Source organism: Esox lucius, chromosome 12 (genome assembly GCF_011004845.1).
Source record: "Esox lucius isolate fEsoLuc1 chromosome 12, fEsoLuc1.pri, whole genome shotgun sequence".
Taxonomy (NCBI): domain Eukaryota; kingdom Metazoa; phylum Chordata; class Actinopteri; order Esociformes; family Esocidae; genus Esox; species Esox lucius.
In genome coordinates this window covers 31,951,283-31,965,528 of record NC_047580.1, presented here as the reverse complement: position 1 = coordinate 31,965,528, position 14,246 = coordinate 31,951,283, and the positions used below count along the sequence as shown (strand labels likewise).

Genomic DNA, 14,246 nt, shown 5'->3' with positions numbered 1-14,246 from the left:
AGGGGGCAAGTTACCCCCTAGTATCCTATGTTAATATACAGTACTGTGCATAAGTCTTAAGTACCCAAAAGTTGAACTAAGGCCTTATATTTAGGTGGTAAAAGTTTTAATTTAAACAAAAAATATATAAATACATTAATATAATAAATATACATTTACAAATAAACAATATCAAAATAAATTTAGTTCGACTTTCAGGTACCTACTTTTGCACAGTACTGTATTGTTGACCCAATAACTATAGATCGGTCAAAAGAATCTCTGAGTGCTGAAAGCATGATTTGTCGTCGCAGTGGTACTATATAGGATGAAACGTTTTTTTTTTTAAGTTTGTTGATAGCGAGAGAAACATTCAACCCCCCACATAAAGACACCAGATGTTCTTCGTCTATATTGTGTTCAGCATGATAACTGTGTATCAATTACTTCTAGACAACTATGCTATTCTTCATCTCCAACTCTCTTGACCTACAGAACAATGGATGATTTATCACCACGCAACCATCACAGCACGTGTGTAACCCTTAATCCACCACTGTTAATGCAGTGTCCATAACAGCCTGAGCCTATGGAACGAAACGCAACTGCGGGTGTCTAGTGAATATACAACCCGCAGACCATTCTGTGGTCAAAGCTAAGTTAAAAAGGCAAAGGCAGTAATTTGCGATTGTAAAGCGATCAACAGTAAATCAGTTTGTTGACAACATTTTAGCCTACGAGGTAACAAAGCCGTAGTTTTTACCGTTATGTAAACTCGTCTCAAGGTTCTCTCTCTTCTTTCAGCTTAGTTCCTCGCACCACACCACTGAAATGTTGAGGGGCGTTTCTTTAAAAAACTCATTAAATCACTTCATTCCTTATATAACTAGACTAATTATCTAACGGAGTAAAAAGTAAATTATCGTATAAGACAACATGTGCAACCCACATTGAGTAACAAAAAATTTAATTCCTACTTAAAGGGGCATTGTGTAGAATCCTGCCTTTAAACAACACTTGTCTTCCCTAAACGAACGAGACGGATAGTGGTTTACTAGGGTAGGAAGGACGGTACTGCGAGTATCTAAAGCAACTGTAGAGATAACAAGAACAATGCAAACTGATAGACGGACCGGCGAGGTAGTTTAAAAGGGGAATAAGTCAGTCACTCGGATTCATTTTGCAGAAAATTATTATCTGAAACATTAATTTAAACATTAACTGCAGATATCTACAGGTCATTTTCGCTCGTATTTATGCTAGTAGTACTGTATAAATCTTACATATTGCCCATTTAATACATGTTAGACGTTATATATTGCACCCCGAATATCTCCATTCGTTTTTGGGAGTTCAAAATGCTCCTATAGTTGCGATCTAGGTTCCTACTCAGCACTGCTTTCATATACATACTCGCCTTGACGACTGTTGCTAGGGACGCAATTTCCAAGCAAGATGGCGGCAATCAAAAAACAAACAAGAAACCCCCGTTATGTCGGAGAAGTTCAAAATCTTGTCCGAAACGGTACGTCTCAAAGTATAATCTCATAATGAACATACATTGCATGTTTTTATACCATTAAGCGGTAGGCCCATTGAAAGCCTTAATAGGTTTTAAGAGCTTATTAGCAAAGGGGGGTCATTCTCTGTTCCGTCGTCATGCAGGGTTTGGCGTGTATGTGTATCCAAACAGCTTTTTTCGCTATGAGGGAGAATGGAATATGGGCAAAAAACATGGTGAGTATCATTAGCCTCTCTTTTTTACTAGCAGAATGTTACACTGACTAAACAAGATTGCTCAACTTAACGTTTTTGTTATTGCTGTATGCGCGGGGGACACGAGGCAAACCAACTGACATTACTTGATGTAGAAAAAAATAATGCATAATGATTATGACTTCAAAAAAACTGATTACCTGCTAAAAATATAGCAAACTGTCTCAAATGTAACATTGCTGTATTTGCTTAAGTAGCACATGGACATTTTTATAAAACTCAATGTTGTTGCCAAGCAGAGGACCAGTGGTTCAAACCCAGTTGCAAGGTGGTGGAACAATGGAGGAGAAAGGGAAGCATCACTGATGTCCTTGATGCTTCAGCCTTGACCTGGATGAACTGCCGAGTTCAGCTTCACACTGGGTTTGCTATTGAGTAAGAGCAGATTCACAAGATGTCACGCATTGTCCCCAATGCAGCACTGTGACTTGTTCTTGCACTTTGCATCGGAATGGCCCATAAGTCTGAAGGGTGAATGTAGCTCATGGCATTGTGTGAAACCTCTCAGCCAGCAGAAGTTCTATTGGTCAACAGAAGGCACAACAGGCTCCCTTTGTCTAATGGGAAAGACACTCTTTCAATGGCATCACCAAAACACACCATCATCTCAAACAAGCAATGGCAGATAGGATCCAGCTTTGGAGTGACCTCAGAATTACCTATAGAATATTCTTTAATATCTTAAAAATGATCGCAGCACAAATGCAAGTGTTAACGACACAAGCCAGCACACATGGAGCATACATTATTAAGCGTGTGGGTGTGGGGTCAACTGCACGTCATGGGTTAGTGTTACGTGTCACGTGTGTTGGTAAACCACATGACAACTTGTTCGAGACCTGTGTGGGGTAACTGCACAGTGGACAAAGCGGTGCTTAGCAGCATAGCACCCTGAATTGCACAGATGGCTCTCCTCAAAGGGTTGTTCTGTACCTGGATGGGAGATCAGTTCTGGTTGGAAGTTGTGTTGGAGGTGCTCTGTCCTCTGGTTTAAGGTATTTAAAAACCCCAAGGACAGTGATTAGGGACATTGCCCTGTGTGGGGTGGGGTCTTTAAGGTGAGAGGTGTAATTACTCTCTGTTCACCAAAGAACCCATGGCACTTATTTTAAAATAAAGGGGCTACATAAGTTATAGGTCAGAGCAGCCGGGCTAAAATAGTGCCAGTTGTATCTAAAATGTTAAACGGCTGGTAAGTGCCAGGATAGGAGCTCAGCTTCTGCCTAATGTATCCCCTGAGTGATATGTCACAGACAAGGTGAGCTCACTTCTAGAAAAGATGAGATCACATTTAAGTCTTAATTAGGAACTTCCCAAAACTGGTGAACACAACCAAGTACTTTTACTTTCTACTTTTACATCTCTGGTGTTCAGAGGGAAAGGGTGTGACATTGGCATCCTGGGATATGAGCACATTGTGCCTGTCGCTTGAATAAACCTGCTGCTTTTTATCCAGGCCTCGGAAAGCTCTTGATGAAAGATGGAAGTTACTACGAGGGCGAATTTACCCAAGGGGAGATAGAAGGGACCGGATCGAGGTTCTGGGCAAAAACTGGTAAGATATGCGCTCAGGCAACCTAGTACCTACATCCCAGCCCCATACTAATTAACTGCTGCAACACAATAACATTACCAGACTTTTAGAGTAAAAAATATACTCTGTGTTGTGTAACTTCAGTGAATAAGTTCAATTTTTTTTTTTATCTCTCAGGGGATTTCTATTCTGGCCAGTTCAGCGCAGGCGAGCTTCATGGCTGTGGCGTGCTGCAGAAAAGCAATGGAGAGAGATACGAGGGAGAGTTCTCCCATGGACTCCGGGATGGTGGGCAAGACGTAGTGGATGAAATAAAATAATCTAGTCAGGAAACATTTGAGATGTGGTTAAGGGATGGCCTGATCTTAATTATGTCAAACAACAAGACTGAGTAATGGAACTGTATATCACATGGTCATAACAACATATTCACATTATATTGATATACTCATCATCAGCCTGTTCAAATCATTTTCACACATCATATCATTATATTCACATACTCCTATTTACATATTCAAATTATCATATTAATACAGTTCTATTCACTTAGTCAAATGTATGTACATACTCACATTATCATATACACGTAGTCATATACTAAGTAAATGCTCGTATCGTCCAGGCCAGGGGTTCCTGCTGGACAAGGATGGACAAACATACAAGGGTTCCTTTCATCAAAACAAGAGACACGGTGAAGGGCAAATGACCTACAGGTACAGCATTGTCTCTCTCCTTTTAACATATTGCATTTTCCTGTCGTTGTTGGTTCAGTCTTCAATGTTACGATTTCAGTAGTGCTTTACATCAGACTTGGCGGTGCTGTTAGAGCGGATTCCAAATGTACTCTGATTTTTACAGGAGTGGTGATCATTATGAAGGAGGCTGGCTTGTGGACCGGCGACAAGGCCATGGAGTGTTACGCTGTGCGGATGGATCGATGTATGATGTGGGTGTTGATTTTTGGTTTCATTTTCTGCACGTTTCATCTAACGAATTCATACATGAATTACTTATTGTTGGTGAGAGAGTGCCATTCCTGTCGCCATAGTTTTTGTTCCTGAAAATATAACGTTTGAATTTGTCCTCAAGCAGACTGCATAAATGAATATAATCCAGTTTCTTTAGGACGTTGTGGGAACATTTAGCTGCTATTCACGCAAATTACCACTGGGGGTCACCGTTGTGTTTCTTTTGAGAATCCGATAATGTTTAGCAGAGCGCTTAGCTTGGCTAAGACCGAACCCAAAGTCTTCATGATTGATGTTGTTGACAAGATATGTGGATACCATAGGTGGCTGTACCTTTTTACTCACTGGTTTTCCTCTGTATTTCTCACTGAAACACCAACATGGAGAACCTCACGCTGCCCCCAAACTCCATCCATCTCTTCATAGATCTGATGGATTAAAAACTATTCCCAAACAATACAATGCCTTAAGGCCTGGAGTGTGTTTGTAACTCTGAGAAAACTGAATATACAGGGTTTTCCTGCCCCTGTTATGAGGCGAAAGACAGTTATTCTTGAGTGAACAACTCTGTATATTCTCCCGTGTTAGAGACACTGTGATGAATTCCGAGGCACACATTTAATGAGAATGTCAGTGACTTTGCCCTGTCAGAAAGGAGATATGGATGAGCCGTGGTTTATTTAGTTTCGTACTCCACGATAAGTGCTTTTGATCAAGCCTATCACAAGGACCGGGTGCTAAATGCTTTGCAGTTTCTGTTCTTCCATACAGATGCACTTACCTTGGTATGTACAGAACAGAGTCCATGTAGGAACAGTCACTGGCATGTCTGCTGAACACACCGGACCTGTATCCACTTTCTTGTTGAACGAATCGGAACAATAGAATGGTCTGTTGAAACACTGGAAGAATTCCCCTACCCATACTTTCAGAGTAAATAAAAAGGCCGTTTTGTGTTTATTTCTATTAAAATCAAGAGGAAACTTAAATTTCCTCTGTGACCTGAACTTGAACTTTGTAATGAGTTGCAGGATTCATTGATTTAGAACTTGCAGTGTTCTGTAGCAGGGGGAGCCGTGGGGGGGAGACAAGTATTGACTATTCACCACCCAGCTTCTTGACAGCTGCGCTAAGCCAGCACAAAACTTCCAACCAGACAGAGAGAGGTACAGAGGATGAGAGACAGTCGGATTGTTATATTACATTTTTGATTTTAATTTTATTTTTCTGTTCACCTCTGCTGTTTACTATATTTTGCTTTTTTCCCCTGCTTGCTTTGGCAAACAATTGTTTCCCAGGCCAATAAAGCATTTAAAGTGAAAGAGAAACATGGACAGCAATATGAAGTGACAGAAAGAGGAGAAACTGAAGGATAAACACAATGCGAGGGAGGGAAAGGGCGACAGAGAGCGAGAGAGGTAAAGAGAGAGACCTTCTAATAGCAAAGTCCTCACCTAAAGAGAAATAAACCGTATACAAGAACCCCCTCAGCCAGCTGTCTGTGGGACGGTTCACAAATGTAAACAGACCCCACACAGCCCCAGGACAGGAACACAATTACTCCCAAACGAATTATGGGAAAAAGAAAACATAACCATTGGACACCACAGCATGAATAAACAAAAGGAAGAACAGATCAAAATGGAGCTCTATCTGGCCCTAAACAGAGGCAGAATCGCCTTTGATTGCCAAGTAAATAAAAACACACTCAGAATTGTACCTGGTGTATTGGGTCTGGTCGAGTTACTGTAGACAACACATGGGGACATAACACACAACAATCCTACGCAAAGCCGTTTTACCGTGAGTGTATATACAATGTGTGTTGGGCATAATGGGATGTGAGTCGTGAGCACATTGTACACTTGGACTTACAGTTGATGTAAACATTTAGATGATGTCTGTTTTATTTTCAGATGTGATGTGATACAGTATCTCACAAAAGTGAGTACACCCCTCACATTTTTGTGAATATTTGATGATATCTTTTCATGTGACCACACTGAAGAAATGACACTTTGCTACAGTGTAAAGTAGTGAGTGTACAGCTTGTATAACAGAGTACATTTGCTGTCCCCTCTAAATAATTCAACACACAGCCATTAATGTCTAAACCGCTGGCAACAAAAGCGAGTACACCCCTAAGTTCAACACTACTGTTGTTTGTTTGGTTTAAGGCTGGGTGTCTCTGTAAAGCACTTTGTGACAACTGCTGTTGTAGAAAGGGCTTTATAAATACATTTGATTGATTGATTGATTGATTAAGTGAAAATGTCCAAATTGGGCCCAATTAGCTATTTTCCCTCCCTGGTGTCTTGTGACTCATTAGTGTTATAAGGTCTCATGTGTGAGTGCGGAGCAGGTGTGTTAAATTTGATGTTATCGCTCTCACACTCCCTCATACTGGTCACTGGAAGTACAACATGGCACCTCATGGCAAAGAACTCTCTGAGCATCTGAAAAACAGAATTGTTGCTCTACATAAAGATGGCCTCGGCGATAAGAAGATTGCCAAGACCCTGAAACTGAGCTGCAGCATGGTGGCCAAGACCATACAGCGGTTTTACAGGACAGGTTCCACTCAGAACAGGCCTGGCCATGGTCGACCAAAGAAGTTGAGTACACGTGCTCAGTGTCATATCCGGAGGTTGTCTTTGGAAAATAGGCGTATGAGTGCTGCCAGCATTGCTGCAGAGGTTGAAGGGGTGGGGGGTCAGCCTGTCAGTGCTCAGACCATACGCCGCACACTGCATCAAATTGGTCTGCATGGATGAATGCCAACATGTACTGTGACATACTGAAGCAGAGCATGATCCCCTCCCTTCGGAGACTGGGCCGCAGGGCAGTATTCTAACATGATAACACCCCAAAAACACTCACTACTTTACATTGTAGCAAAGTGTCATTTCTTCAGTGTTGTTACATGAAAAAATATAATCAAACATTTACAAAAATGTGAGGGATGTACTCACTTCTGTGAGATACTGTATGTTCTGTGTGCGGACTAGTGCAACTGTTAAGCTAACAGTGTTTCAGGTGACTTGATGTGGTGATTGCGGTCCTGTTAGTCGCTATGGACTCCTAGTTTGCTGAGGGGCCAAAGCTTTCAGAAAAAAACTGTTTATTTGATGGGAATCTGTTGGTCCCGATTGTCCTGTTCTGTTCGCCAGCTCCCTTCTTTCCGTTCCAGGGGATTCTTTGTGGAGCAGTGGGGGATCCGGGGGAGGGGGGTCTGCAGTTTTGTTGCCCGCACACTTCCTATCCCAGGAGTCACGTATGTTGGGCCTAGTGGAGGCCGATGACACTTCCTGCTAACTGTAAAGATGCAGATCAGAATCGATGGGGAGATGTTTTATTTTTTCAGCTGCTGTGACTGGTTTGCCTCTTATATTGTACTCCTACCGGAGGTCGCAGAAGACAACAGCGGCTAGGAATTTGAATGATCATGCCGAATTAACTGCTGAGCCCTTAATCTCAAACGTGGAGAGGTGGGGGTGCTTTTCCAGAAGTCAACCACCACCTTCGCTGTCTCGTCCGTGTTGAATACCAGATTATTTTGACTGCCCCCAGCGACCAGCTGGTCCTCCTCTCCACAACATGTTGTCTCATTGGTGTCAGTGATGGGAACGGCCAGCGTGTTGTCAACAGCTAACCTGAGTAGTTTGACAGATGCGTAGTTGGAGGTACAGTGTAGGGTGAGTAGAGTAGAGGAGAGGCGAGCATACTGTTGGCACTTCAGTGCCGAGGGATTATGAATAAGAAATCTCACCCGTCTCCGCTTGTCGGGTCCCGTTGGTCAGGAAGTCAGTGATCTAGTCTCAGCTGGAGCTGGTCATTTTCAAGTTGTTGAATTTTCCTTTTATGTGTAGGGTCTTGGTGTTGAATGCAGAGCTTAAGTTTTCAAACAGAGTCCTTGCAGAAGTCCTCTGGGTTGTCAAGGTGTTAGAGGATATAGTGGAGGCCCATGTTGAGCGTTGTCCACAGGCCTGTTTGTTCCCGAAGGAAAACCTTACTGGGTTGTGGGAGGTGAAAAGTACACAGTGCGCACACAGTGTCAGAATACTTGACTGCTTTGACTGATCCAAAATCTCATAGGCAGACCTGTCTGTCAAGGGAAGAAAGGCTATGTGCACACTGCCTACAGAATAAAGTGGAAACTGAGCTGCACTTTCTAACCTCCTAGCAAATGTATGATCACATTAGAGACACATATTTCCCAACGCAGACATACTCGGAATGTTAAAACAGGTCAAAAACAGCAGCAAGATTTGTGACCAATTGCTAGAAAAGTGCTACTAGTGGACTGTTTTCTCATTGTTGAAACAATATTTGCTATACATATTTCCAATAGTTTTTTTGCACTGACAACATGTTTAACAAAAGAAAAATGTCTCTCATCTGCAAACAGACTGTTTCCATTGCCCATAATGCAGATTCATTTTGAATCCGAATAGAGCGAAAAAGAGTGCGAGTGAGATATGCAGCCGTTCTTTTGTTATACACGTTGACCTGTCTAAGTGTAGCTTCCCATCAAGGGGTGGTAATGAGCATGTTCACTGCTGATGTCAAGTGGGATGGGACATAGGTAAGTCTCTTTGAAATGCGAGTGACTGCCTGAGCAGGTGAATCCAGTCAACTTCACTTTATGAAATTCCAAGTCTAAAAATGCATGCTAAAGCGTTTGAAAGTATGCGTTGATGTGGGCCTGTTATGCCATCAACCGGATGCACCAGTGCTTATAGCCCAGAGAGCAGCAACAAAAAAAAGGAGGGGGGAAAGACGTGTTTTAGTGTAGCGTCCTGTTTAACACCTGTTTACACTACCTCTCAGGGCCTCAAGACATTTAAATGTGCTTGATGTGACTCAAGATATAAAAAAAAAAAAGATGTAAGGAATAACCATAATCTCGCTCAATTCAATTTTTATTTAACAGTATTTATTGTCCTTAAATCCTTTTCATTGTTAAGTTAAAAGAAAAATATACCTCAGATGTTTCAGAAGAATAAAGCCATTTTAAATGTTGTATTAGTAGTTATGTAGTGTTGTAACAGTGTGCAAAATAATAGAAGGGAACATAAATAGACAGATATTTGTTACATAGTCAGTGGTATTTGTGCTCCATTGGTTGCCTTTTTCTTATGGCAACATCTCTCCCTGTCTTTCTCTCACATACACTCACACATTAAGCAGTGGCTTAGTTTTCCTCTGCATTTTTGCCTGTGCCGTAGCCTTAGGCGTGCCGATGCGATCAGAATTACAAATTCTAATGGGCGTGTCACCACTTTGAAGTAGTGCTCGAGAGCTTTCAGTCTGGGGCTGCCTTGGATCTCTCCGGCAAAGTCTGCACATTGATCCTCCTGAATTTGTTTGACACACTTTCTCACTCCTCTGTCTCTCTCGCTCACTCACTCACTCGCTTCTTCCCCTTTGTCTCACTCACTCAAACGCACACAAGTTCACCTCTTTGGCGTGTGGCTTTCGGGCGTCTCCTGTCGTTTACATATTTTGCATTGAAGTCACTGAGCGGACGCTCTTAGCCCGAGCGACCTACGTTAGTTCTACGTTAGTTCCGCTCCCCACGCGGGAGCGGAACTCGCCGTGTTCTACCAACTGACCGGTGCGACCTCATCTTGCTTGCATCTTAAGCTGAATAAAACAAAGTAGTGGTAGTATGTGGAATGTCAAAGCCTTGAACCTAAAATAACAGCCAAACACTTTCTCTAACAGGGCCAGTGGCGTAATAACCTCTTCAGTGGCCAGGGGACCTTGATCCATTGTTCCGGGGTCATCTACGAGGGGATGTGGACCAACGGCAGACCGCTGGGTAAGTGGGCTACAAAGAGTGCCGTTTGTGACGTGCCCCATTCCCTGGTTAGCGGAGGTGTTTGGCCAACGGCCCGTCAGGGTCAGAAGTAGCGCCCCAGAAAGGTGAGCGGTTGTAATCTGGGACGACGCCCGTGAAAGAGTGGGAATCCAATGTTCCCTTGAAGCCTGTCACTGTATGTGGGATGTGTGCTGTCAACGCGTACACAAGCTGGAGTCACTATTTAATCGCCCATTTCGAGGCCAACGAAGGAATGGAAACGCCACCTTCCAGGTGTTGTTATAATTACTCGTCACACCGATCCAACCTGCTTTTCTGGCGCTGAACCGGTGAGATCTCCCCATTCTTAATGGACTTCCTACCTTGGAACATGTGTTTCTTCGGTGTCAGCTTACCCGTCTACTTAAGGTGTACTAGATGTTGTTGCTGGAAGCAGTTATGGTAATGTTTTCCTTCTCTGAAATACTGCTGGTATCTTCCTACTAGTCCCCGCTTGCCTTTACCGTGAGATAGTGGTGTGGGTCAAAAGAACAGCCACTGGATTAATTCAAATTAATATTCATGATATCATTCTGACTGGTAGGCATGGGCTACTTTTGCATTTATTAACTGTGTGTATTTCTTTGCTTCAAAGTAGCCAAGCCATTGAATGCTGAGTGAAATATTTAATAAACACTTCTTTATATGCACTCTCGTGTCCTGCTGCTTTTACTAAATCGAATGGTCATGCAGGTAAAGACATTACCCTAGTCTTATTAGCAACCCATGATAGTTCATCATCATCATCAAATTTATTTATAAAGCCCTTTTTACAACAGCAGTGGTCACAAAGTGCTTTACAGAGACACCCGGCCTTAAACCCCAAGGAGCAAACAACAGTATTGTTGAATTTCAGTGGCTAGGAAAAACTCCCTAAGGTCGAATTTTAGGAAGAAACCTTGGGAGGACCCAGGCTCAGAGGGGTGACCAGTCCTCTTCTGGCTGTGCCGGGTGAGATATTAAGAGTCCAATTGGAATAATAAATACATTTCTCTGGGCTAATTCCAGAGTCTATTTGAATTTAGACTAGGTCAGAAGTATGACCAGGTGGACAAGGACAGGGACAGCAACGGGCCCCCCAAACCAGGTAATCCGCAGGTGTGGACCAGGACCTTATCTCCTTCTAAAATTTTAAACTGGAGGAAACTGAGAAAAGTTAGTAGTACATCCCTCATATCCCCCAGCACAATAATAAAGCAGCGTAACACCTTGGAACTGAGACGGGGGGGGTCCGGTGACACTGTGGCCCTACCCGGGGGAGGCCCCGGACAGGGCCCAACAGGCAGGAAATCAATCCAACCACATTGCCAGGCATCTGTTGATAGTTGTTACTTGATTTTTGAGTTCCAACATTTTCTAACTCTGTCCATGAAACTGACTGCATGAAATCTCTGTAATGTGCAGTGAGCATTTCCTGTGAATTTCATTTTGCAACATTTGTGCCTACTAGCATGCACACAACTTTTCCCCTCAGGTACGTAGCCTTGGGCTGCCTTGTACTGAAAGCGAACTTCAGCGGACGTTGTGACTTAGAGCAAACCTGAATAGGCTGTTCAGAGTCCTTATTATCACCTGGGCTTACTCCTTCAGGGAACCAGGGTTATTGACATTTCTTTATAGGTTATCTACGTAGGCTTTGCTAGTCAGTAAAGAAAGCAAAGGGCCACAGATGCCTTGTAACAGTAGACTAGATTAAACATAGATATTAACTGTATGGATTTAACTGTTTTTAAAAAAAAAAAAAATATTATGATAATTCTAGGCTTTGGCAGAACAAATTGTTAGAATGTGTGCTGCTGTTGTCATGGCAATGGCATCGTCAGACACCCTTTGCCATCTTTTTTTCACCCAGAAGAATCCAAGGATCTTCCATAATGATGCTTGCATCTTTCATCCCCTGATTGGTTTTCGAGCACAAGTACAGCTGTGCTGTTGTCATCACTCTGCCGTATTCCGCGCCACTCAGTCAGTGGAGTGGATCCCATTGTGGTTGGCACCGGTCAGACCTGTGGCTTCTTCTGAAAGGAAGCAACCTCGCAGAACATTTAGATAGAAATACAGACACTTGTAACAGAGAACATGCTAAATCTTCTCAGCTCCTTGACTTTGGCACCTTTAAACCCTTCTGAACCCACTTAACTGCGTCAAATGTTTGTATTAATCAATTTTATTAATAACACAAAAATGGACTGGCTGACTAGACCACTGACTGTCTGACTAACTGGCTGGCTGACTAGACCACAGACTGTCTGACTAACTGGCTGGCTGACTAGACTACTGACTGTCTGACTAACTGGCTGGCTGGCTGACTAGACTACTGACTGTCTGACTAACTGGCTGACTAGACTACTGACTGTCTGACTAACTGGCTGAATGACTAGACCACTGACTGTCTGACTAACTGGCTGGCTGACTAGACCACTTACTGTCTGACTAACTGGCTGACTAGACTACTGACTGCCTGACTAACTTGCTGGCTGACTAGACCACTTACTGTCTGACTAACTGGCTGACTAGACTACTGACTGTCTGACTAACTGGCTGGCTGACTAGACCACTTACAGTCTGACTAACTGGCTGGCTGGCTGACTAGACTACTGACTGTCTAACTAACTAACTGACTAGACCACTGACTTTCTGACTAACTGGCTGGCTGACTAGACCACTGAGTGTCTGACTAACTGGCTGGCTGACTAGACCACTGACTTTCTGACTAACTGGCTGGCTGACTAGACCACTGACTGTCTGACTAACTGGCTGGCTGACTAGACCACTGACTGTCTGACTAACTGGCTGACTGACTAGACCACTGACTGTCTGACTAACTGGCTGGCTGACTAGACCACTGACTGTCTGACTAACTGGCTGGTTGACTTGATCACTGACTGACTGACTATTGATGGGGTGAAATATTAAGCAGGAACGGCTGGCCTTCGTCTGGCCTCCAATCGGCCTGTCGGACGCTGACACCGGGGCACCCCTCGTCTGTGACCCCTGGACCCCTGTCGGACTCTGACCCCTGGACCCCTGTCTGTCATTTATTGATGTCTGCAGATGTGCCTGCATGGTAATGGTGCTGAGAGCATGAGCCACAGTAGCGCCAGCATATAAATCACATGACAAGGGGACAAGGTGGAGGGATGGAGGGAAGGAGGGACGATGGAGGAAAGGAGGGAGGATGGAGGGAAGGAGGGAGGATGGAGGGATTTGTATTGAATTATTGATGGTCCTTCGGGAAGGATGAAAGTCTGCCTACTGGCACCAAGAGAGAGACTGACACTGAGAGACTGCGTGTGTGTGTGTGTGTGTCTGTGTGTCTGTGAGAGAGAGAGAGAACGACAGACATTGAGAGACTGTGTGTGTGTGTGTGTGTGTGTCTGTCTGTCTGTCTGTGTTTTGTGTGTGTGTGTGAGAGAGAGAGAGAACGACAGACATTGAGAGACTGTGTGTGTGTGTGTGTCTGTCTGTCTGTCTGTCTGTGTTTTGTGTGTGTGTGTGTGTGTGAGAGAGAGAGAGAGAACGACAGACATTGAGAGACTGTGTGTGTGTGTGTGTGTGTGTCTGTCTGTCTGTCTGTGTTTTGTGTGTGTGTGTGTGTGTGTGTGTGTGTGTGTGTGAGAGAGAGAGCGATAGACATTGAGAGACTGTGTGTGTGTCTGTCTGTCTGTGAGAGAGAGAGAGAGAGAACAACAGACATTGAGAGACTGTGTGTTTGTGTGTGTGTCTGTCTGTCTGTGTGTGTGTGTATGTCTGTCTGCCTGTTTGTGTCTGTCTGTCTGTGTCTGCGTGTGTCTTTGTGTGTGTGTGTGTGTGTGTGTGTGTGAGAGAGCGACAGACATTGAGAGACTGTGTGAGTGTGTGTGTCTGTGTGTGAGAGAGAGAGCGACAGACATTGAGAGACTGTGTGTGTGTGTTTCTGTCTGTGTGTGTGTGTGTGTGAGAGAGAGAGACAGAGACCGGGTGTGAGAGAAAGAGAGAGAGAGAGCTGTTTTAACACGTTCCAAAGCCTTGCTGCTGCAGACGTTCACAGTCTGAGTGATTTGGAAGACCCAGGACAGGTGTGAGACTGCAGTGTGTGAATGGATGGGGGGGGGGGGGCGTTCTAAGGCTTAAGCAGGCTTGA

General features: G+C 43.8%; 1 protein-coding gene across 2 annotated transcripts in view; it reads left to right on the top strand.

The window, feature by feature from the left end:
- Positions 1-1,426: 1,426 nt before the first annotated feature.
- LOC105023785 (MORN repeat-containing protein 1) overlaps positions 1,427-14,246 on the top strand; it is a 43,924-nt gene continuing 31,104 nt past the window's right edge. For both annotated transcript variants that reach the window (XM_020051414.3, XM_020051415.3), the window contains exons 1-7: positions 1,427-1,504; positions 1,645-1,716; positions 3,212-3,310; positions 3,467-3,577; positions 3,915-4,005; positions 4,151-4,238; positions 9,988-10,084. In XM_020051414.3, the coding sequence (XP_019906973.2) occupies positions 1,435-1,504; positions 1,645-1,716; positions 3,212-3,310; positions 3,467-3,577; positions 3,915-4,005; positions 4,151-4,238; positions 9,988-10,084 (628 nt within the window). In that variant the 5' untranslated portion in view covers positions 1,427-1,434. The remainder of the gene's footprint in view (positions 1,505-1,644; positions 1,717-3,211; positions 3,311-3,466; positions 3,578-3,914; positions 4,006-4,150; positions 4,239-9,987; positions 10,085-14,246) is intronic.